We start from the raw sequence: 24,473 nt of genomic DNA, 5'->3' as shown, positions 1-24,473 counted from the left end.
CTGAATGCGCTTGATTTGTTGTCCGATATAACTCCACCGAGAGGCGCCTCGGCTGCCGCACGCCCAAGTCATCGCTGTACCCACCCACCGCAGCGTTTTACGTCTTGTCTTTATATTAGAAGAAGCGCACCCAGCGACAAGAGTTTGAGGCACTGCGGAAGTTGATTTTCTTCTGTCAAATATCCAAACATTGCAGCTAAAGAGAGGACGGAGCTTCGGTAAGTAGCTAAATGGCTCTTAGCTCTCAGTTCTAAACAGTTTGGGGTTATTATTGGCTCTATTGTAGTAACACAGTGTGATGTGGTTCGCGCTGACAGCTTTTGGTGCTCCATACGGTGTTTTGAGTTTTTTTAAAGAATAGGGAATAACTCTTTAATTTTAGCACTGTATGTAATATGTAATACTAGCAACAATGCTATTTGTGTTTTGCGTTGTCATACTGCGAGTCAAAAATGTTAGTCCCACTATTAACAACTTTATTTACCAATGCTCATTTAACATATAGCGTTATATCAAAGTTGTAAATAGCCTCTAAAATAGTACACTGTTATTTATTGAAGTGTATTTTAATAAATAAAAAATGTTTTAAGAAACAACGCGTAAGCAGTTCTTGTACAATTAAAACTTTGTTATAGGTTGTGCAGGGAATAATACGATTATTTTAATAAGGATATTGACGTTTTTAAATTCAGGATGAATCATTTTCTGTTGTCTATGTTAGCTCACTGACATGGTTTACTGACACCCTTCATAGAAGGTGGAGTACTTAAATGGATGAGTGCTATACAGTGATTGTTGTTGCTTTTCTACTATGTGTCTGTAGCACCATCTTCATTGTCCATCTGTAGGAAAATCGTCAGAGAGCAGATGGAGGGAATCACTGTCACAGCCTGCCTTTTCAGCAGGGGTGGGCAGTTCCAGTCCTCCAGGACCACAGCCCTTCTTGTTTTCCAGCTACCCCTGACCTACCCACTGCTGATTACCTGGATCAGGTGTGTTCAGTCACCAATTCACTTTATCTTCCCCACTCCATCCTCATGTGAAATGGTCTCCTCCGGCTTCTGATTAGCTGAACACACCTGATCCAAGTAATCGGCAGTGGGTAGAGTGGAGATAGTTGGAAAAAAGGAGGAATGTTGCCCTTGAGGCATATGCCCACCCTTGTTTAACAGCATCCCCTTATCAGAGGCATTTATTCTTAACCTACTTTCACCTATTTAACTCCCCCTAGCCGGTTTGTTTAGTGCTTAGATTGTCTTTCTTCAAGAAAGCGCATGCTGGTTAAACACTCTTTTTGCACTGTAAATCTTTGGAATAGGGTGATCCAAAAGATTTAAATCTATTGCTGCAGGTAGTTGCAAAAGACACAGGTAGAACAAATGATAGGAATGACTGATGTATACCATTAAGGAGTGTCATCAAGCCAATGAGGCAGCAAAGACAATAACAGGCTCCCTGCATTAAGTCAGTGAAGCTCTTATTAATGTTATTAATTACACCTCTGTTTTGAAAAACATCTACAGGGAGAGGATCTGACAGAAGTGTACATTTTCCATCCCTAGCACATAAAGATGTGTAGGGGCTAATGAGGCAAAATATGTGAATTCATCAGTATGTGGGTTGACTATGGCTGCAAATAATGTAGTTGTACACTGGATAGATAGATAGATTGTGCTGCCAAAAGAGACATTGGTCAGATACAGCAGTAGATTTTTGTCTCGAGAGAAATGTTCTGGATAAATTAAAATGAATGGTCCTATGTGGCATCAATGATTAATTTTCTTTTAAACTTGTAAAAATGTACATATATATTTGTGTTTTTCTTTAGGGTTGTGGAGTTACATATTAAAGTTCCCAGGTAAATTTTGTCAGTATTTTTCATACTGTCATTAATATTGAGTCTGTGTTTGTGGATGTGATTTTTTTTGTGGGAAGTAAAAACTGATGCTGAGTGTGTTTGTGTTGATTGTTGATCACATGATTCATGTCCAAGATGTGCCTCTTTTAAAAAAGAGAGCAAATCATGCTGTCACATATGTTCTACTGAGGGCTATTAATTGCAGCTTTGTCAAGACATAAAATAAGTGCTGCCTTAGCTCCTAGCTTTGTTGTAAAGCACAGGAGGTGATTGCATGTTGTTTTCAGAGACTGAGCACTAAGCTGTTTTTCAGCACAGAAAAAGTGCACCTGTTTTTTTTTAATAGGTATAAAAATCTAACTATCCATCCATTCCTATATCTCTTAATTTAATTTAGGATAATGGGGGGAGGTCAGGTATGGATGAGAGGTTGGGTACATCCTGGACAGATTAGATAAACACTACATAAAGTCTAAAAAACTCTTAAAAACACTTAAAAACCCTAGATTAAGGTGCATGATTATCCATTAAAATTAACAAAATGAAGTGTACATACATACATACATACTGTGGAATATGTCAGTGATTATACTGTATGACCCTCAGTGATCAGCTGCAGAACTTTGGCACATCTGCTTTCCAGATTTCCATAAGCGATGTAGTGGGTTTTTGTGGTCCCCAGAGGATAAGTCTGGTTAATATTAGCACCTACTTGAAGTTTGCTCAATCTCCTTCAGCAACTCATGCTTTTCACCTCTACACAGTAAATAGCAAAATCTTTGTTGGCAGGTTTCAATGAAATTCAGTGACCACATGTTTACTCAGCCTGTAGTGGAATATGCAAAGGTTCACCCTTTCAGGGGATAAAGACTCCACTAGGCCTTTTTTATTTAAGAAAAATCAAATACGCCTACCAAATGCATTTTAAATCAAAATCTAAGATAACTTTAGAGACTATAGAAATATACAGTGAACTACAACTACAGTAGGGTGATAGTATTTGTGATTGGTGCATGAGAAACGGGTACCTATGCTGTCAAAAACAGTTATCTGTGTGAAAATGCGGGATGACATTTCAAAGATGTTACAATCATAGCGAGCAATAGACGGCAGTGATTGAGATATGAGATGAGATCCGCAGCAACCGGAGTAACAGGACGTCGGTGGGTGTGACAGCTGAGGATCGCTGGGCGTGGACCACAATTCAGGCCCTGTGGGTGCAGCAGCCTACGGACACCAAACCTGTCGAACATGCCGTTTACGCACTGATTTGACTCTTTACAGATCAGCGCGCCCGCTCCCGTCCCCCGAGACTGGAACAGTGTCCTACACTCACACACGCAGATCCGGGTGAGTACCGAGCGGCTCCTGTAAACACGCAAAAAACCCTGCGAGTCTCCTGTGGGGCAGAGCTGTCGACGCTTTCCAGCGCTCAGTTTTCCTCTAAACGAAATACTAACACGTGTCGCCCCACCTCTTCCGTGTGCATGTGGGCCCATCAGCTGTTTCTGTCAGTACTGTGTGTCTCCGGGGCGCTGCTCTTCTGGTTGTGAGAAAAAAACAGTGCAACCCGTACACTACACAATAGCTGTTCCGTAGGTTATGATGAAGCCACTTTTTTGCTGGTAGCCACTGTACATATTTGGGTGGAGCTCTTTCTTACACACCTTATTCAAGCCTGACAGTGACATTTACAGGATATTTACTCTGACCTTACTCTGATGTCTGCCACCTTTCCCTGTGTAAGGCTGACTTTGTTTTTGTTTAAATTCTTATTATCTGGTCTGTTTGGATTGTTTTAGTTCACAGTAGCGCCCCCTTGGCAGTCTAAACTATATTTTGCAAGAAACAGTGTTATAGTTGGGAAATGTTGGCTTTTGTCTGTTTTATATTTGTGTGTTGTACATGTTTCATGTGTTTTACGTTTTACGCTGCTATCCATTTTATAATTTGTGGTGATCACTGCTCTCTCACTTATTCTGCAGGTGCCCTGGGTGGGGGGATGATGCTGCAGGGACTATCAGTAGACAGCAGTGGCCCCAGTTTCACTCCTCTGGTGGTGGTGGAGCTTGTCTCAGACGCCAAGGAGGAAACCATTGGATGGCTACTGAACAAGATAAGAGACCAACAACATGATGGAGGTGTGCCAGTTCTTCTTTGTTTCTGTAGTTTGCCACTACGTTCAGTGGTATTAATCCTGTCATTTCTTTAAGGAGCTGAGCTGCTAGTGGAGCAGCTGGGTCCCGGAGTTGGAGCTCAGGAGAAAGAAAACCCCAACTTGTTCCTGGTAGGGGCAACCTGGCAGAGACTGCTTTCAGGTGCAGAGGATGTGGGCCTCTTCAAGGAGTCCACAGATGGATCCATGAGGGCGTTCACCTGCGCCAACAAACACAACTTCAAAGATTTTGGAGGTAAAGTCCAGGAGGAGGCCTGCATGAAGGCTTCTGATTATTTCTACGACAGAATAAAGTCTTACTCTACTATAGCTTAGGGTGTACAAAGATGGTATAATAGCCCAGATCTAACCAAATAAGATGCGCAGATTAGCAAGTAACATTGATTGTTATTATTTAAGAGATCTGAGGTATGATTCTCTAAAATAGTGATTTAACGCTAAATAGTTGCTAATACATTTTCATTATTCAGGAGAAAAATAATAATAAAGGCATATGACTGAAATTGTTTACATTGGCAGGTCAATTTGTCATCTGGCTTCATGTTGGTAAAATATCCAGGTTAATCTTCTCTGTTTCATGTAAATATAAATCATGTCTCAGGGGTATGACTATCACAGCCACGGTTGCTTTATTGATCTGCAATATAATTGTTTTGAATGTCAAGGTGAAGGTGTGTTTGCGCTCTGTATCGGATTGCTCTGTGTCTATAGGGGATGGAGATGGTTTCCTCAGCATGGCTGAGTGTCAGTACATCATTAAACATGAGCTGGACACATTAAGAGCCAAAGATGAGACTCATGTGCCAGGATATAAGCAGGCCAAGCTCTACCCTGGGAAATCCATCAGTGAGTGTCTGTGCACCTCTCATACTGTCAGTTTAAAATTCACATAGGCTTTGTCATGGTCAGGGCTGGTCAGATTAGCCAAAAGCAGACATTTCCCTTTAACATTTCAATATGTCACCATAAAGTTGTAATGGAGATTTTTCCTTAATTTTCTGACTAATCTGTGCATTGTTTATTGGGAAAAGTAATAATGATTTACAGATAAGAAAATAATGCTGCTCTAAATTAATAACTAATCATAATCTAATAAATAAATAATAATCTAAACTACTCATAATACACCTAATCTGCTAAATGATTATGTATGTCAAGAACACAAATAATAGCAGTAGTGATAATTACTGCATACATTATACTAATGATAACTAATTAATAAACAATAATCAATAGTGAATCTTATTTAGGTTTAATAAATTAATATATCCAATGCATTTCTTCTTTTTTTTCTGTTATCATTGTTGGTTGTTTCAGTTTGTGGCTGGATTTTACTATTTCAACTGTTTGTAGCACATTATCATATTTCTCCCAGCATGACTTAGAGGTTTGTGGTAGTAAAAACATTTTTAAGTTGAAAAAAAGAGAAGACATCACAACTCCACCTCTTCTTGGAGCAGACTGTGTACAGCCTGTCTCCTCCACAAATGATTCTCTACCTCCATTTCTCTTTGTCTCCCTCATTTTCTCTGTAGTGGCAGTATGGAAACAATAAATATGCAAATGCAGTGAAATATTCCCAAAGCACGATAAGGAAGCAATGAAATGGCAGGGGAGATAGGGCGCCTCCATTCAGTGATTATGTTTGACAAATCTTGTTAATGTAGAATGTAATCATTTTTGACAAATGATGCACTCAAGAAGTGGCAGATAAAATGAACAAGCTTTCATGTACTTGTGTTTAGCCACTCTGTATTAGACAATAGGAATTATTGCAGTAGTCAATGCATTGTGTGCAGCGTGCCAGCTATTGTTTGCCTGTCCTTGTTTTAGAAAATTAAGCTGCATGTTTATTTAGTTGGGAAAGTGAGTTCAGACAAATAAAAGTGAGGAACAAAACTGCAGCAAGGTTATTTACATGTTGCTCAAAAGTCATTGAAACACCTTCTAAATAATTAGCACTTTTATCAAAATATCTATACATAGCATGTTAACTGTCGTGATTTAACTAATTATGGTAAGATGCTAGTACTGAAGTCAATTGATAATGAAAAACAATCACACATGAAGTAACATGCTGTTTTCTTGTCATCTTAGTTCGGAGACTGTTGTCCAAAAGGATCCTGATCCAAATCTTCCCTCTCCATGACAAAGAGGAACTTAAGAGACTGTCTTTTTCTTGGTACAAAAAGGTGAAGTTGTCCCTTCAGCCTCTGGGTAAGATTTAGAGAGGGATATGGGGAGATACATTACATTTTTACTCCTTCCGCATCTTTGAATTCCTTAAAGGGTTATCATGATGGTCCATTGGCCTCCTAGCTCAGGGTTCTTTACATTAGTGAATGTTTTCATTGCTGTTTTGTATTTTTCTTTAGTTCAAAAACATTTTCTTTTTTGTATTGTTTTACTACATACTGCTTTGTTCTTTGTTCTCTATCCCTAGATGACATCAGACATTACTATGGTGAGGGCCAGGCCCTCTACTTTGGCTTCCTGGAGTACTTTACCTTTGCCCTTGTGCCTATGGCCCTTTTTGGGGTGCCATACTATCTGTTTGACTGGGAGGACTATGACAAATATGTGGTTTTTGCTGTGTTCAACTTAATCTGGTGTACCGTTATACTGGAGGTACGGGCAGTGATTTTTCTATATTTATAAACCAGGGTCACACAGTTACTTAACATTCTAGTGAAATCTAAATGATTAGTTTGTTTCCTCCACTAGCTGTGGAAGCGGTGCAGCGCCTCACTAGCCTACCGCTGGGGTACACTGAGCAGGAAGAAGGCCTTTGAAGAACCTCGACCCGGTTTCCATGGCGTCCTTGGGTTCAACCCTGTGACGGGCCGTGAGGAGCCTCTCTACCCCAACATCAAGAGGCAGCTGCGAATCTACCTTGTGTCCCTGCCCTTCGTCTTACTCTGTCTCTACCTGTCCTTCTGCGTCATGATGGTCTACTTCCTGATGGAGGGATGGGCACTGTCGGTCTATGATCAGGAGCCCACTTTCTGGACAGGAGTACTGTTGTTCATCCCCAGTATTATCTATGCTGTAGTCATAGAGGCTATGAACCTCATCTACAGATATGCTGCTGAGTTCCTCACAGAGTGGGGTGAGCTGTTAATTATTCCACCTTTCTCTGTCCTAGGAAGACTGTCTATATGGAAGCAACATACATCAAATCAGACACTGACATCAATTAATAATACAAGGCATTTATCAAACAGAAACCTTACCTTTAGTTCCTTACCTTAGAACAGTTTACCTCTCATCTACCCGTTCTGTGGTTCAATCACACACCACAGCGACCTACAGATGCTTAAATATATATATATATATATATATATATATATATATATATATATATATATATATATATATATATATATATATATATATGTGTATATTTTGAGAATTTGGCACAACTGCAAAAACATGTTTTGTCCTTATAGAATTCTGCTTTTGTCTGAGTAGGCTTCTCAGGCCTACAGAGCCACGTTCAGATAGTGCAGACTTGTTTTGACTCCTGTTAGGTTTGTTAGTTTTGTTGAACCTGTTGGGGCAGTGGGTTGGGGCTTGGCCACAAGAGCAGCATGACTGACTGTTTCAACCCAGAAAGAGCAATACAGTCACAGTTTTGTCCTGTTTGATTCAATATTGATTTTATCTACTGTTACAGGCCAAAGTCCATCTACCCATCACTGGGAGAACTGCTAATTCCCTTTAAATGTAATGGCCTATGACGTCTAATGTGCAAGCACCACATATCTGCTGTATAAATTGGTTTAATCATTTTACTGTTTTTTTTTTTTTCTAGAAGGTGGCCAACTTTGTGTTCAATACTAAATCATTTTCACTGTTTTACTGTACTTTTACAAATGACATTTTTGTAACAAAAAACATTTAGGTGCTTCAGTGTTTCCTTTGTCAGGGCAAAAGGCTGACTGCTTCAATATATTGTGTCTAAGATGAGGATGGAAATGTGTCAGATAGAAAGATCTGAAGATCTTTCCAGTTCGTTTGTGTTACTGATATACTCTAAATGATTTCTCCTTTCTGTGTGTGTTTAGAGAATCACAGGTTGGAGTCTTCATATCAGAATCACCTGGTCCTCAAAGTATTAGTGGTAAGTGTAAATTACTATTTTAATTTTTTACAAAATATTGCCGATTTTATTCTTCACTGACCATTGCTGTTTTTTTTTTTTCTTCTTAGTTCAACTTCTTCAACTGTTTTGCTTCGCTGTTCTACATTGCCTTTGTCGTGCAGGACATGGTGCTGCTCAGACAGGTAGGCCTACCTTGCGTCCATCCTTCCTATGTTCTTTTCAGGTTTTTTTCTTTCATCTTTCACTGATTTTTAGTGAAATTTCACAGATTATTTCTTTAATTTGCTTGCATGTGTGATTATTTGTTTCTTTTTATTTTCTGTTTCCTTGTGCGCTTATTCTATTATGTTTTTTTTGTTCTTTTTCTCTTTCCTCCTTACATCATTCCACCTTTTCTCTAGGTTCTGTCCATTTCTTCTCTTTTCTTTCTCTTTTTTCTTTTTATTACCATTTTGTTTCCTCAACTTCCATTTATCCTTTCTTCTTTGCTTTTTCCATCTCACTTTGTTTTTTGTGTTCTTTCGCGGTGCATTTGTCTGTGTCCAGAGCCTGGCCACCCTGTTGATCACCAGTCAGATCTTGAATCAGTTCATGGAGGCTTTCCTGCCCTACTGGCTCCAGAGGAGACGCAACAAGAAGATGATCCGCAAAGTCCAGAAAAGAAGAATTCTGGAGGACAAAGAGCTTCCTCTGGCCGAACAGGTCCGGCTGGAGGCTGACATGAGCACATACTTGGTAGGTGCACGTAGTCTATATCTTTAATCAATTTTATGTTTTTTTTTTTTTAGTGCAAGAGAGTGGTAGATCTTTCAGTCTCTGTCCTTTTTCAGGGTACTTTTGATGACTACCTGGAGCTGTTCCTGCTATTTGGTTATGTCAGTCTTTTCTCATGCGTCTACCCTCTGGCTGCTGTGCTGGTGGTGTTGAACAACGTCACAGAGGTTTATTCTGATGCCTTCAAGATGTGTCATGTGTTCAAACGACCCTTCTCTGATCCCGCAGCGAACATAGGAGTCTGGCAGGTGAGGCATGCTAGGCAGCTAAATTGTAGGTGTAAACACCTGCACTACTGTCAGAGTGCTTCAGAAACGTTTATGAATCTTTTTGGATACAGAGGAGGTAGTTAGTGTTATTTTTAGAATCTAAATGCATGAATTGATGTTCTTTCATTTTAAAGTGCAGATAAAAGCAAAGCAATATTGTTAAATATTTTGAGACTAATCAATGACACACATATCCTTCCCCTCTAGTTACGATTGTGCAGTTCCATCAGAAATGTTATCTGAGTACACTGTCAATGAGAATATTATACTTCCTGGGGATTTTATTTTTAACATGCTTTCCTAATCTGAATCTCGCCAGTTGATTAATATCAAGGTATTACTTACTGTGCCCAGTACGCAAAATGGTTTCCCTTTTTGGAAACAAATCATTGCCTGTTACTGTCTCTCTCTTTGTCCAGCTTGCCTTTGAGGCCATGAGTGTGATCGCTGTTGTGACCAACTTCGCACTGATCGGCCTGTCTCCACAAGTCAAGACTTACTTCTCAGACTCAGAGACACATCTCATACTATGGACAGTGGCTGCTGAGGTATTTCACATTCATGAACATGTACACAGTATATGTATTCACATAAATGTACATGTACACAGACAGTACACATACAAGAGTAAGGCTTTGTCTTGTAGCCACATATCTGTGCTGTAGTTTGCAGTGCATCAGTGGTATATTAATTATTTTGGTATGACCTGTCCTGTCTCATAGTAGAACATTAAGCACAACCAGCTTCAGTGAAACAGGGACAAGCGTATTTGAGTTTATAATGTGATATCTGGGGCCAACCAGAAGGACTGTTTAAAAAAAAAAAAAAAAAAAAAAAAAAAAGAATTAATCAAATTAATCCTCATCTACTTAACATCCTTTAACTGCTACCTCCTGTGCCCAGGGTATACTACCTACCAACAACCTGCACTGTGTTGCACTGGATCTATTGAAACCTACAATTGCAATAGGCTGACTGCAAATATTATAAGCCAGACTACAGGGCACTATATAAAACACAACAGCCAATTACAAGGAATGCTGTATGAGTAGACCTGTAGTTGTATTGAACTTTGGCCAAGCTACAATATCTAGGATCACCAAACTTAGCTTACCAGTGACAATGAAATGTTGTTAAAATTGCAGAAAGTCTTGGTTGTTCTGCTTTAAAAATGCAACATGAACAAATATCAGCCATTCACAGTGTATACGCCCATGCACAGTCAACAACATATTTTATCATTTCTCACTAAAATCAGTGGGGAGAGAAATGGGCAAAATAAATGTAAACACATACTGTATGTGGATTTATGTGTATGTCCTCCAGCACACTGCTGTAGTTTAAGAACTGTTGAAGTATTTTTATCACTAGATGGAGCCAGAGTCCAAAGTAGATCCATACAGAGCTGCCAGTGATGGCTAGTGCTCTGCAAGTGTTGTTTTGAGTGAAAGGAGTGTATTTGCATAATTGTTGTGTTCTGTCTGCCTACCTATATCTGTTGTTTGGGTTTTTGTATGTGGGCTAAATTCTGCATTCCCTCCCCCAATTCTTTCTTTCCTAAGTCCACCTCTATTAACATTTGCGTCGGCCTCTTTGCCTCTTCACACGTACAAGCTACAACTCTAAAACTGGATAAAAGCATTCACTTCCACTTAATGAGGGAGGATTTATTGCAGGACTGTTGTATTAGATTCTGTCAGTTTTAGTTAGATGTGCCTAATAAACTGCCATCTGGTATTATTATGGTTGGCAGCTACTTTGAGAACAAATAAAAGGCAAAAAAGGTGATAGAATTCTCTAAAATATTAAAAGAAAATATGATTTTAGGCCAGGACTAGATAGCACATCCAAAAAAACTTGCTATGAGACCCCACTTTACCCCAGAGCCACTGTGAAGCCAAAAGACAAAAAGACATGAGATGCTATAAAACTAAAATACAGTTTACCTTTCAGTGATAACACTGATAACATCAGTGAGTGAAATCTCTCATATTTGTACACTTTTATGGTCTCTGAGAACTAATTCTTAAGAACTGCTGCTGGATCATGTTGGAAGTCAGTCATGTCTATGGATGTTCCAAATTACCATGCTAGAAAGTAGAGTGAAAAGCTGACCACATAGGGAAATGTGATATTGTTTAAAAATAGGGAAAATGGTGCACATCCAGGAAAATTTTGTGTTGCACTCAGTTGTTCACATTTAGACCTCCTGTGGTAGTGTGTGTCAGTGATCCATCCTGCACATGACACAGACGAGTTTTGACATGCATATGTTTGTGTGTGTGCATGCTCATACATATATAGGGTATACCGCACAGAGATAGAAGGTCCAGATAAATATAGAGAAATAAGAAATAAATGAAATGAAGCTGAGGGCAGAGGTAGAGAAGGAAAGGAAAGTGGATTGAGAGAGGGAGAGAAAAGAAGTGCATGTTTATGATGAACGTGAGTCAGTACTTGATTGTGCATCTAAGCACGTTCCTTCCTGTTACCAACCAGCACATTTCCTAGAAACGAGATTTGACAACAAGAATAATGAGAGGCTGGTTGTATAATGTTAAGCATACTAAGGGGAGCTACACACAAATACACACAAATCTTTTTTTATTGATATAACATCCAATGTATTGCCATTGGAGAAGCACTTATTATCTAAAACTGTTACGGGCCTTCTGGGTGTATACATTTTTAAGCATGGTCACTTCCAGCGGGAATAGAACCTCAGATCTTTGCTCTGTTAATGCTGGACATCAAACAAAAATCTATTTTTCATCTGACAGTTTTTGATTACTCTTGTTCGGTCTGTCATTATCTTTAAAATTGTTTTCAATCTCCTTTCTTTAAAGACAGAAAAGAAGAATCAGTTAAAGGAAAAATCGCTCAGTCAGCCTTATCTTAGTTATGAGGTTGGGTGGGGGACAGGCAGGCAGGAGGGCAGTACCTTGTTCCTATCCAGCAGCAGTGCTATGATACCTGGGTAATTACTGTAGGGCTTACACACATCAGTGAGCAGTAACCAGGCAACCAGCCAGCCTGCTACAGAAGCAGACAGAGACTTTCTTTCAGAGTCGCAGGTCTGTCTGTTATAATCTACTCATTTCATTGCGGCCGAGCCAACAGAGCAGGGTGTCTGAACTGTGTCTGCTCAGAAAGCTCCAAATATGAAAGGCATGATCAGAACCTATTGGCACAGTAGAGGGAGGGGCTTGTCATTTTATGTGACTGAAGTAGAAGTGCAAACAAGCAGCTGATTTTATATTTGTTTGTTTTACTTGACAAAAACTTTATCACAAAAATGTCAAATTTAGTTATATTGATTTGTAGCCTGTATTGTGTATTTGAATGTTGCAGAGTGCCAACATTGTGATCATCTTTAGAGCTCCACATTTACTGGAAGTAAATTGATCTGTACCTAACAAAAATTCAATTCATTTAAATATAAAATTTGATTTCAAGACACCCTCACTCAACAATTGACACGTGACAAAGTTGTATAACAAACACTTGCCTCTTTGCACAGAGGGAGCAACATTTGCTTTCTGATCACTGGATTTATTGAAAGGCCAATATTCACGGTCTTAGATCTGTTATTTTCCACCCAGTCTTGAGAAACCTGGCTCCAGTATTTTCTCCAGGAAACAGTAATCCTAAGCTGTAGGGCTGAGCAGAATTCAGAGTTGGGTAGGTGTGTTCACTAATACAAACACTTTCCACATTACACTCAACCATTGCTAACATTAAAATATTGATTTGGTTCTGCTTGAATGCCAGTTTAAGTTTACATGAACAGTCTTCTATCCCAATAAACACTCAATAAGTCTTAATTTAATAGATTGGGCAGATTTTGTCCTACAATTTATAAATTAAATATATAAAAGTTTGCTTTTCATCATTGTGATAAAGGTGCCCATGCCCATATATGTAATTTTTCACGTGTGTCTGCCAAATTATGTTCGTCTGAGTTAATTTTTCTGCAGACCTCCTCGTAGTAATCTCATTACACAGTTTTTTAGATAATCAGATTGGCCTTCACCCACTGGCAAATGCGGAAACATAAGACCTGGACGCACCAATAACCTACCCTAGCTTGTTATTCTCTGCATGGACTTTGCATGTACTCAGTGTGGTTGGATAAATGCATTGTACAATACCTATCCAGCATTAAACAGCAGGCAGACAAAGTAAGCAAACCACTTGTGGGTGTCCATCTGTTGTTAGGCATAACATATTTTTACTAATTTAAGATACGATAAGGCTGACTGTTAAGTGTTTATTTCAGCTTTAATCGTTAAGTAAAACAATGTCTTTTTAAAGAAATACACTGAAGACACTAGTGATAACTCCACAGCCTAACTCCCTAAGAGTTACAATTACATATTCTGCTCCTGTCAGATCACACATGAAATGGCAAAATTATTAGTTCCGCATCAGTTAGGATCGATAGTGGTTTGAAATGCTAATTTTGCAATTAACAATGAATGGGTGCCATGGTAACAGCATTAAGTGCTGAATACTGAGTAGAGAAAATAGTTGCTCTGTGGTCCTCTTCATTTTTGCCAGTCTAGTCAGCGGTGTACCTCTCAAAGCTCTGTTTGCACTTGTGTCTCAAGATGTTATTCAAGTTAGGATGTCGGCTGAGTCTGGAGATTATTATTCTGATTCCTAAAATGGCTAAGGTGGTACTAGGGGTGGTGCTGGTTCTGCAACCATTAGAAACTCTAGAGGAGTCCAGTGTCTCAATGAGCATTTACATTTTGATCCCATCAGACAAGATAGAATTTTCTGTCAGATGTCAGAGTTAAATTCTCCTTCCAGCCTTCTCTCGGCATCCTCTCACTGTCAAACTAACCTTGTGCTGCTGAACACATAAATTAGCCCTGAATAGCATTAGCAATCAACTAAGAGCTGCAGTGTTTATTGTGCACTTTCAATCAATATGACAAGTCACTAAGATCAGGGATTTCTTGGCTTGTTCTGCTTTAATTAGTGGAGCTGCTGTGCTGACTGGAATGATAAAACCTCTTAGCCAGAAATGTTCTTCTTGTGCCTCTACAAATCCTTAGTACAGTCTGCAAAGGCATAGACCAGAACAGGGATCCATTACCTGGACACCATTTCTTTGTAACAGGTCTTTTTGGAAACAAGATGAGACACCACATTTGTTTCACACAATTCCATGAAATCTCATGTGTGTAAATGACATGCCAACTACAGGAAGAGAGGTCCTTCAGAAATATTACTGGCTAGTTCAGTAAATTTCAAAGAGAAATAACCACTTATGACTACTCAGACTAGCAAAATTTAGGTTAACATACTGGGTGAAGCTTATATTAACATGAGTTCGCAAAGAACGTAATATACTATGTTTTGGCAAAAAAAAAAATATTAGGCCTAAACATGTTAACGGTAGAATACAATATTGTCTTACCCAAATCAATTAGTTCTATAAGCCTGAAACCCCTGTCAAGCTTATAGAACAAACTGTCCTCTTAGCCTGCTCTCACTCTCTCAGCACGTAAGTCCATTACTGTGATGAAGAAAAGGGCTACTGAATCAGAAGAGGTGGTGACATTGGGATGTCAATGGTAGAGTGTGTGTGTGTGTGTGTGTGTGTGCGTGTGCGTGTGTGCGCGTGTGCGCGCACGCGCTTCATGTGTGTGAAAACCATTTAGGAAATGTATTTGCCTAGTGTACGTGTGGGTGACTATGTATCAACATGTCAGGAAAACAAAGTGCTGATTCAGTGGTGTGCGGGTTAGCTGTCTCTGATGACTAGTACTGACAGAGGAGAGAAGCTGGCATCTGACAGTGTGCTGAAAGCTCATATGTTAATCTGTCTTCTGGGTTATCAGTTCTATGTATTTATTATGTGGCTACATGGATGTAGTGTAATATGGTGGTTTCTTGTACTGTAGTGCAGTGTGGTTTCTTGTGGTATTTGTCATATAGGATGTTACTTGCAATATTTGTAATGTGACCATACCATGATGTTTTTCATTGTCTTGAATCTACAGTCAAGCACATCAGATTTGAGGTGTAATGATGACTATAATGTTAAATGAAGGTTTGTTTGTTTTTTTAGCTTTATCTGTGTGTAAAGGTACCCTCTTACATATTGGATATACAGTGTGAGATTCCTAGCTATTTTTATGCACTGCTTTCAAAGCAGTACAGCATTTTTTTTTCAAGACATAACTAGAGGCAAAATACCCTGAAACAAGTAAGAAATGAATATTAAATTGTAGTGTAGACTCAAATGATCCCAGGGAGTCTGAAGTCTAAAACCCACAGACATCAGCAGTCACCGACACTGAACATTGTTCAATGGCCTTTGCGATTATTTCATTTGTGTTATTGTACATACTCAACCCTGCCTGTTCTGTTTAACCAAACTGGCAAAATGCCCATTCAGCTTCAAGGACAACTGTGGAGAGGCTGCCTGTCTCGTCCTGATGTTCAACTCAGTCACTCCACTTTGTTTTTCCTCCACTCCCATAAAAAAAAAAAAATACACCGTGACATAAAAACATAACTGAGTTATGTTTGAGGCATGTTTTCTTTCTGGATTTTCCTAAGATGGTTTAACATAATTAAAGCTGAATAAAAAGGACCCTGAAGTTTTTTTTTTTTTTTTAACCTCTTGATGTGTCTGTCATTCTGTGATTTCAGCATGGACTGATGGCCTTCAAGTTCATTCTGACCTTCCTCATCCCAGATATTCCCAAACATATCCAGATCAAACTGGCCCGCCTGGAATTCGAATCACTGGAGGCTCTCAAGAAAAAGGTAAAAACAGCATACTAAAGCATTATGTCTCCTTTGACATATACACAACCTTTATACATGATCAAGCAAAAATACAAATATGTATCAGTGTTGGAGACCAACTAGACGGCATGAAAAAGATTTTTTTTTCAAAAGCTTAGGTGGCAGTAGCAGTAATTTCGCTGCATGTTTGCAGAAAGTTCCATCTTATTTAAGGCACCATATAGATGATCTCAGGTTTGTATTCAGCAGAAAGTTTGTGCCTTGTTTTACCCCTGTATTAGTGGAAGCAGTCCTCATTACCATGTGATCATGTTTACTGCAAGTCGTGTTAAGTGTCAGCAGGAAACACAGAGACCTGCTTTATTCCTGGGAACAAAATGTCTAGGAGAATTTAATTTAAACTACATTACATTACTTTTTTAATTAAAATACAAACAAAAAGGATGAGTGTTAGATGTGAGGAGCTGTGCTAAAATTAAAGTCAAATGCCTGTGGGCTTCACGGAAACTGGTAGCACATACAGACGCCCAGAGCTGACAGTGTTCAGCCTCTGATGGACAGCAGCAGGACCTGCACTAAGCAGCGTAGAGTAGCCTCACGGCTCAGTGACACCACTGGAACGGGCATGAGCTGCACTGGTGATTAGCGCTCACCAGTATTTACAGTGTGTGTGTTTGTGTGTAATGAATGTATGAATTTTTGTTTGATGCCATTATTATGATTATAGCCACTCCTCATAACATCATGGGGCCTTTTGAGGGTTTAGGTATAGAAATCGGGTTTAGGCTAGGGTTAGGATTAGGGTTGGTTAGGCAGGTGGACATTATGATAAAGTTTAGGATAAGGGGAAAAGAAATGCATTATGTCAGTGAGTGTCCTCATAACCATGGGAAGACATGGCTGCCTCAGCAGTATTGTTCTCCAGCCCTGATAGCTTAATGACTGAAAAGGCTGGCTCCTTTTCCATACTGCTGCTGCTTTTAGAGCAGTGCTTATTGCTCTGCTTAGCACATTTCAGTGTATTCATAAAAGATTATGTAATTTCACTAGATATAAGCAGCTTTAGTAGATCCACTGGTGAAAAATATACAACCCATGCAGGAATTTTAATGGCATATTAAATCAACACTCACCCATCAATCTAGGCTAAAGTCTGTCCTCAACAACATTTATATTGCCCTGGAATGGCCCTCTTTTGTGAAAGGTGGATTACTGATAGGCAGGATTTAGGAGAAAACAGCTTGAACAGCTTAACATTACTATCCTGCAGTTATTTTTTATTGATCATACCAGTCCCTGGGTGACTGCTGCATTCACTAAAATCTATAGTTGAAGACCTGTAATACTTTACCTTATTGTGCAGCCTACTGTGTGCAGTCAGTTAAGGCTTTAGCTAGTGCGCTGGGCCTCAGATCACCTCTATAAGAAGCTATTTGAAAAGTGCATGTGGCTGTATTGTTTTACAAGCAGAAGTAAACTTTACACTTAAAATCCAGGTGTAAGCTTTGGTTACTAGTGATCATAATCAAGTTCCCCTTGTGTGGAGCTCCAGTTGTCATAGGGTGTCTACACTATTGTGCAAATGGCTTGTTTAATATAGTATAGGGTTAATCTGCATTATTACATTTCATCATTTGTGATAGAAATGAATGCATACATTGCAGTTCTAACACTGGTGTACCAATGTTATCAGGTATTAATCATTAGGTGGTGACATGCATAAGGACACACACACTTTTTGTGGCCTTGTTGAGGCTGTATAAACACCCTGCCAGCCTGCCCAGACTATGCGGGCAGAGATCTCTTGTGCTATATATGTCCATTACAACACACTGGTCCACAGCTTCCTATTTAGCATTAAGAATGGGCTCCTGATGCCTGTCCCAGACCACTTTGTTGAAGACAAATGGTGTGCTCTGTGTTAATAGTATGCATATGGCACCACTGTAAAGCATTAGTTTGCTCAGCACCACAGCCATTTATTTGATATGGAGCGATGGGCTAAGTGCTTTTGTGATGAGCTGTTGTGCTTTTGGTTCATCATTTCTGTCACGTGATTTCTGTCAGACTTAAGCTTCTGCTTGGCCTCTTGCCATTTTCCAGGTTTGACTCTAGACACACTCTGCACTGCTGCATAACAATGTGTTCATCCCTGAAAATGTTTCATGTGGCCTTACCAAGTAAATTACTCATAGAAACTGGTTTATTTCTGCAGTCTGAATCAGTAAAGATCACTGATTCACATTTTGGCCAGGTATTAAAAAAAATGGGTCTTGTGGGAAAAAAAAAAAAAAATCAACTTGCGTATTAGTCACAATTATATTTATTACAGCTCTGCATGGGCTGCAGTCATGGGTGAGCACATGTCATGGAATAGTGTATTTCACATGCTTGTGATTATATCTGCCAATAAATTCAGTGTTGTCTGTGGTCTCTTGGTTCTGCAGAGACAGCTCCACGGAGGGTGAGTAGTTCGGTTTGTGTGGCGTGAATGATGCTGGTTTGGAACATCTAATGTTTCTGGTAACATCTAATGTTCTAACTGCAAAGTTTTCTGTGAAGCTGTGATCTAATGTCCTAGGTTCTGTTTGAAAGTTTGCTGTGATAACCAACATTAACTTAATCACACCAAATCAACAGTGGGGCTTTGGGACTTGGAGATCTTGTGATGCTTAAACAAGGAATTCTTTGGTAGGATTTTCTTCTCTTTGGAGCAAATCAAATGCAGGCAGACGTAGAAGTTCGTAGAGTTAGAGCTACATTTAGAGTGATAGAGTGCTGTTTCAAGCAAGCCATCCAAATACTCTGCCTGAAGAAGAAAGACACACTGTACAGGTAGTAAGCTTTAACTGAACCAGCTGAGGCTGAAATGAAGAGTCAAATTGGCGTCTATCCCGTTATGTTTCCATGTAGAAACTTTATGAGGGATAGAGTGACACTGCTGTACATCTAAATGTCACAAAGCAGAAGTAAATCAGTGTGAAGTCTGAAATGTTTGCCTTGAATGTCTGTGGTGTCAACATCGCTGCTTTCTAATCCGGCTGAGAGCCAAAGATGGGCAGGGAAGTTTAAATCGTTTTGGTGCAGCATATTGTTGGTTTTGGTCTTTTCTTTGGATTGTTGACAGTAAGAAAGCATTACAGATCAGGACTAATATGCACATTAAAGTAGTTACGGACAACAGTTTGTCAAAAACAATGACTTAAGTGCAGTAGGATGACAGAGAGACATAAATGTTTCATAGAGACTGTCAGGAGGGCTGTTTAACACACTAGATACAAATGAACCTGGAAGTACAAGATCATTGTTAGACTTAATGAGTTATCTCCTAATTAGATTTGAAAATTAGACATTTCAATTGATTAAAATGCAACATGCTGCCCTTTCAACCATGTTGTTCTACAAAATAATAATGTACAGGAGCAAATCCTACTTTCCAAGCTGTTAACACACAGACACAGAGGGTTACATAGGTTATGTAGGACAAAGTGGTGAGGGGAACTTGTGCAGAGATCTCACATTCCCACAGGAGACACTTGATCAGATGGACAACTGACTTTCTTGGCTGCTTCAGCTGCAAGTCACCTTCCTCTGCACTGCCATCTGAGCACATCAGTCACAGCAGAATGAACAGGCCCAGCACAGGCTCCTGCCATAGCTTCAACCTGACTTCAGTAAACCGAAAGCCAGAGGATACAGTGAAGAGCTTTCCATTTGATGTCATCCCAGTGATATTAAAAGATGCTATGAGAAGATACACAGCACCTACACCCTTCCCTTGTTATGGCGCTGGGTTTCTGGTCAGATGCTGTTAAAAATAAGAAACTTTTTTTGATCCCACTGTGGGGAAATTCATTTGTTTAGAGCAGCTCACAAAAACAATATAGTGTGCACAAAGCAGTATTAGAAAAACAAAGAGTAAAGTGTGCATGCAATCAAAAAGTATGCAGTTTAGCAATACAGTACTATACAGGCTATATACAGGTTTACATTAGCAATGAAAAAAAAAAGAAACATGAGCAGAGTTGTACAGTGTGTACAGTCAACTCTGAGTTGTGCAGTCTTGCAGCAGTGGGAATGAAAGATCTGCGGTAACACTCGTTCCTACGCTGGGGGTGTATCAGTCTGCCACTGAAGGAGCTGCTCAGAGCCTCCACTGTCTGTTGCAGCGGGTGAGAGGTATTGTCCATAATGGATGTCAGCTTGACTAAAGCTGAGGAGCAGCACGTCAGATTTTGAAAAGTTGCTCAGGAGGAAGTTGTTGAGCCTTCAGTACAATAGGGGTTATGGTTTGAAATGCCTCCCTGCTGAATTCTTCAGTTTATTTGGGTTTTCTAAGGTTTGTTTGTTTTATCTACCTATGTTTATTTTTACTGCATTAACTTACAGCCATGTAACCTAGAACCTTTCCATAAACTCTGCAGAAAGTGAGGCTGCAGTACTGCGGGTGTTTGGGTTTTTACTGTCAGAACGAGAGTGAAGTCAGTAGTTGTGAAGTGAAAACAATGCAGAACTCAGGGCCCTGCTGGGGCGCAGTCTGTCCATGGCTAGTTCCTCTGTTTGGCTGTATGTTGTACAGTCCATTTCTGCAATCCTCTGGTCTGCCAGGTTGTTTCTGACTGTTGTCTCCAGCTCCCTCTGAACGGTCTCTTCTTCCTAAACACTAATGAGCAGATGGAAGTCTTGATTTGTCCAGGTGAAGTTCTGCTCTCGTCTGTTGGCCGCCCTGGTTGCTACAGATGCTAAAATACTGCTTGCTGTTGTGTTTGTTTTAGTTACGATTGTTGTGGTGTGACATCAGTGTTGCCTTCATAACCCTGATATAGAGTACAAACCTACAGGACCTGTATGGGCTTCTAATGTGTGTCTGCCTGTGTGTGTGTGTGTGTGTGTGTGTGTATATGGAAATCATTGAATTTGTAGAGTTATGATTTGAGATGGGTGGCAGTGGTTATGGTGAAGTTTAATGTAAGTCAACACAGCCCATGATGAATGGAAAATGTGTGTGTGTGTGTGTGTGTGTGTGTGTGTGTGTGTGTGTGATGAAATAGGGTATGTGTAAGGCTCTGTTTCATCTCTCTCTGATCAACACTGACATACCAGGATAATTAGCTGGAAGCTTAGAGCAGAGAGCGGTTCTGGCTCCACACACAGGCCCTTGAGGACAGCGGGCTGTGCAGGGGACAGTGTGTTATGTAAGACATCATTCACAACAAGCTCTCCACTGCCTTGTGTAGTGAAAACAGGTTTTGTGCAGTGAGTGTCTTATTTTGCCAAATGGCATGAAGATGATCCCACTCATATCATATGAGGAACTGTGATTGTTTTAGTCATATAAAATGTTTCACAGTTTCCCAAAACGTAATGTGTTGGCTTCATATTACGTCTTTTGGTCAATAAAGAATCCCAAACACGAGCCTGTTCGATTTACAGGTCACTTTTTTTGTTTTTAACTGTATTTGAATTTTAATGGAGCTTTAATGTCAGTACAGGACTGAAGATGTTAATGTTCCTGAGTAGGTTTGTGTGTTTGGCCCTGTTGCTGCTCCTGAAGACTCAGCATTGACGCTAAACAGCTGCCTCAGCACAATCCTAACCCCCCCCAGATCAGTCTCTGAGACAGGAACTTTAATAACATCCAACACTTCTGCACCTCCAATGTAATTTGCCTGCTTTGCCAGAAGCATTGAGGAGTTAATTGATTAAAAAAGTAACTCTGCCAAGATCAGCATCAAGGGAAAAGGGGTGTTCAAAGTCCTGGACTGTAATTTATGAAGCAAGCAGAAACTGAAATAGAAGCATCAAAGCCAATTGGAGCCAAAAATTGTCTTTATGGTATATCTCTGTTTACTAGTTTTACACATAGATCCCAGCAGAGAAACCATCAGATCTGTGTATCAGGATCAGTTTTTTGCTTACTGTGTACATGGTACCATTTTGAGAAACACTGCCTCTGGGCAACTCATGAAACACACAAGAACAGCCAGTGAAGTAGTGTCTACATGACCTCTGCAGTAACTTCAGGGGGTGACTGTGCACAGGAATGGAAAACACAGTTCATTATTTATGATGCATATTCTGGATTTTTTTCTGTCAAATATATCTCAGCTGTTGCACTCCACAGCAAAGGGTTTTAGCAGAAACAACTTTCATTTCACTTGATTATTTCAAGTTTCATGTTGTTCCATCTCTCTAATGGACTGGTGACCTGTCCAGGGTGTCCCCCTGCCTTTCACCCAAAGTGAGCTGGGATGGGCTCCAGCAGATCCCCGTGACCCTGAATAGGAATAAGCAGGTATAAGATAATGGATGGATGGATGGATGAATGTTGTCCAGTCTTAAAGTCTAATTTCAATTCCAATGAAAACCACATTGGATAATCCATAGTAGCCAGGGCAGATTATGGAAAAACTACAAACTGTCTATTTGCCTACGTTATATGAAGAAATGTCATTAGTTAATCATTATCATTGTCATCTTAAAGTTTTAACAAGTAAAACTAAAACTCCCTGCATGGCTAGATGAGTCTGATCCTCACATTATTCATGAAAAACAACATAGGGCCCTGTTTTTAGTGTTTTCATTACCACTTTGGTTATGATTAAGTAAACTACGTATAAAGGCAAAGAAAAGCAGACGGATCTGACCATTTCTCAGTGAAAGCAATCATGTTGGGTTGGTTGTAAAGGTTGTTTTTTTTTTGTCAGGAGGGATTGTCACTTTTAAGAAGTTAGTGTTGGACACAGCCCCTGCTAATGGCACAAGAAAAATGACATCTAAAAATTTTACCTGTACATTACCTGAGTTAATGTCCTTAGTTACTCAAAAACTAAGAGACTCAAATTGTAATAAACCTCAGTAATTCTTTAAGGGCGCAGTAGGTGTGAAAAGTACAAAGACAGGTTGCACCAATCTGTAGTGAAATGAGTTAACTGTGTTGCTGCTTGTTTTTTTGTCTTTCAGAAAATGCTTGAAGCCTCGGAGCTCAGGAAGATGGTGCAGTGAGGAGGAGAGGAGGGCCTACAAATACTGATGAACCTCCAGTAGCCACGTCACACAGCTTTAACAGGTCCTGTTCTGGTTTACACTGCTGCGCGGGCACACATTCAGATACTGTACATGCATTATAGACCTAAATCACATTGCTGTTTGCAGTTTGTGTAGCCATTCTTCATGCACAGGTGTGCTATTTATCTGCAGTCTCTTCACAGCATCACTGAGGGTAAAACTGGGACAAACAGTGATTTACTATTCCAAGTGGTGAATAGCAGATGACTGTTTTAGGTGCACAGCTGTGCAGCAGATCTGTTATGTTAAGTCTCTAAATGAGATGCACTGCAAGGTTTTATGCTGGGTTGTAAGTACAAATGAGATAAGTGGTGGGGTAAATGGAATAAATTTGGTAAAAGCCATGTGTAAAAGCCATGTTCAAATCACAAAGGGATGTTGTATTATGACGTAACATACTGGAGCAAACATTGATTTTTCTGCTACAGACGCTGCTGTGGTTCGGGATTATGCACATTTTAAAGTTTATTCACCTACAGTTCCGATTACTAATGACATATAACCTAACAGGATGATGATGATGTATACACATACCGCCTGCTGACTTAAATTACATACAATGTAATAAGTGATGCAGAGTGTCTTTTAGTATTAAAGCTGCTGATACTTGGACAACATCACATACACAGCATGAGAGCACCCGGTATGCAAGAACTGCCATAAAGGTTTGAGCAACAGACAGGTGCTTCTATTATTTTGTCCACCCCTTTTACATGGGCGAGGCTATGCTAAATAATAGACGCAGTGTTAAATATTCAGTAATGATTAATTCTCACAGTTAAACATGCAGATGCTTATGAAGTAGAAATGATTATGGCCTTTCTTTCCATTATCCCAGAGATCACAATGACAAATATTCATTTTATTGAGCTTTCTTATCTTAGCATGTGACCTGACCAGGGTATTATGAGCTGGTAATGATACCAGCTTGTTCCATGTGGCATCGATGAATATGATTTGAACTTTTAAATGTATCCTTAGAACACCCCTGGTGCCTTGCAGTGCAATGCCTATCTGACTGTTTGTTTTTAATATGCTCTGACACACTGAAATCTAAGGCGCTCTGCCATCTTTGGCCTAAATAAACCTGTAAACAAGAAAATGTGATGTGTGTCCAGCTGCACCAGCTGCTTATTTGTATTCTTATTGGATTTTATTGGCAAAAGCCTGAAACATGCTTCACACGATCAGCGTAACTACTGTAAGTTCTTGCTGGTTGCTGGAAATTAAAGGGTGTGTTCAGAAAAAGATCAATTCTGAATAAAGCCAAAGCTTGCCATCTGGTCTGGAAGCTTCCATCTTACTCAAGCTGCAAAGCTGAGTTGAACACGACAAGCCAGAGAGAGAAAACCTCCCCAGTTAATCTAACCTGGGTCATGGTCCAGATCACTCTTATATGATCAGTCCTTGGTCGACCCGGAAGTCATCCCGGCCCACCAGGATGAAGGATGTCCC

The 24,473-nt window shown here is 39.8% G+C and overlaps 1 protein-coding gene across 5 annotated transcripts; it reads left to right on the top strand.

Annotated features, from left to right (window-relative positions):
- Window positions 1-157: 157 nt before the first annotated feature.
- On the top strand, window positions 158-24,123 carry ano10a (anoctamin 10a). Of its 5 annotated transcripts, XM_026293764.1 has the most exons (17): window positions 189-218; window positions 1,829-1,858; window positions 3,143-3,208; window positions 3,844-3,999; window positions 4,072-4,269; window positions 4,746-4,880; window positions 6,132-6,251; window positions 6,478-6,662; window positions 6,759-7,143; window positions 8,102-8,157; window positions 8,247-8,321; window positions 8,686-8,874; window positions 8,970-9,161; window positions 9,602-9,730; window positions 15,852-15,968; window positions 18,398-18,414; window positions 22,914-24,123. In XM_026293764.1, exons 4-17 carry the CDS (start codon window positions 3,861-3,863, stop codon window positions 22,981-22,983), a joined length of 2,007 nt encoding a protein of 668 aa, XP_026149549.1. In that variant the 5' UTR covers window positions 189-218; window positions 1,829-1,858; window positions 3,143-3,208; window positions 3,844-3,860; the 3' UTR covers window positions 22,984-24,123. The 5 variants fall into 5 exon arrangements, with proteins under 5 accessions (XP_026149550.1, XP_026149549.1, XP_026149551.1 ...); XM_026293765.2 differs by lacking the exon at window positions 1,829-1,858 and having other exon boundaries at window positions 158-218; XM_026293766.1 differs by lacking the exons at window positions 1,829-1,858; window positions 3,143-3,208 and having other exon boundaries at window positions 192-218.
- Window positions 24,124-24,473: the final 350 nt, after the last annotated feature.

Source organism: Mastacembelus armatus, chromosome 16, assembly GCF_900324485.2.
Source record: "Mastacembelus armatus chromosome 16, fMasArm1.2, whole genome shotgun sequence".
NCBI classification, from domain to species: domain Eukaryota; kingdom Metazoa; phylum Chordata; class Actinopteri; order Synbranchiformes; family Mastacembelidae; genus Mastacembelus; species Mastacembelus armatus.
This window is presented reverse-complemented; position numbering and strand designations above follow the sequence as displayed.

Bases quoted from the DNA above. Each gene is read 5' to 3' on its own strand.
- ano10a (XM_026293765.2), top strand. From the start codon at position 3,861: ATGATGCTGCAGGGACTATCAGTAGACAGCAGTGGCCCCAGTTTCACT. The intron at 4,000-4,071 runs GTGTGCCAGTTC...CATTTCTTTAAG, and splicing joins AGACCAACAACATGATGGAG to GAGCTGAGCTGCTAGTGGAG. The intron at 7,144-8,101 runs GTGAGCTGTTAA...GTGTGTGTTTAG, and splicing joins TGAGTTCCTCACAGAGTGGG to AGAATCACAGGTTGGAGTCT.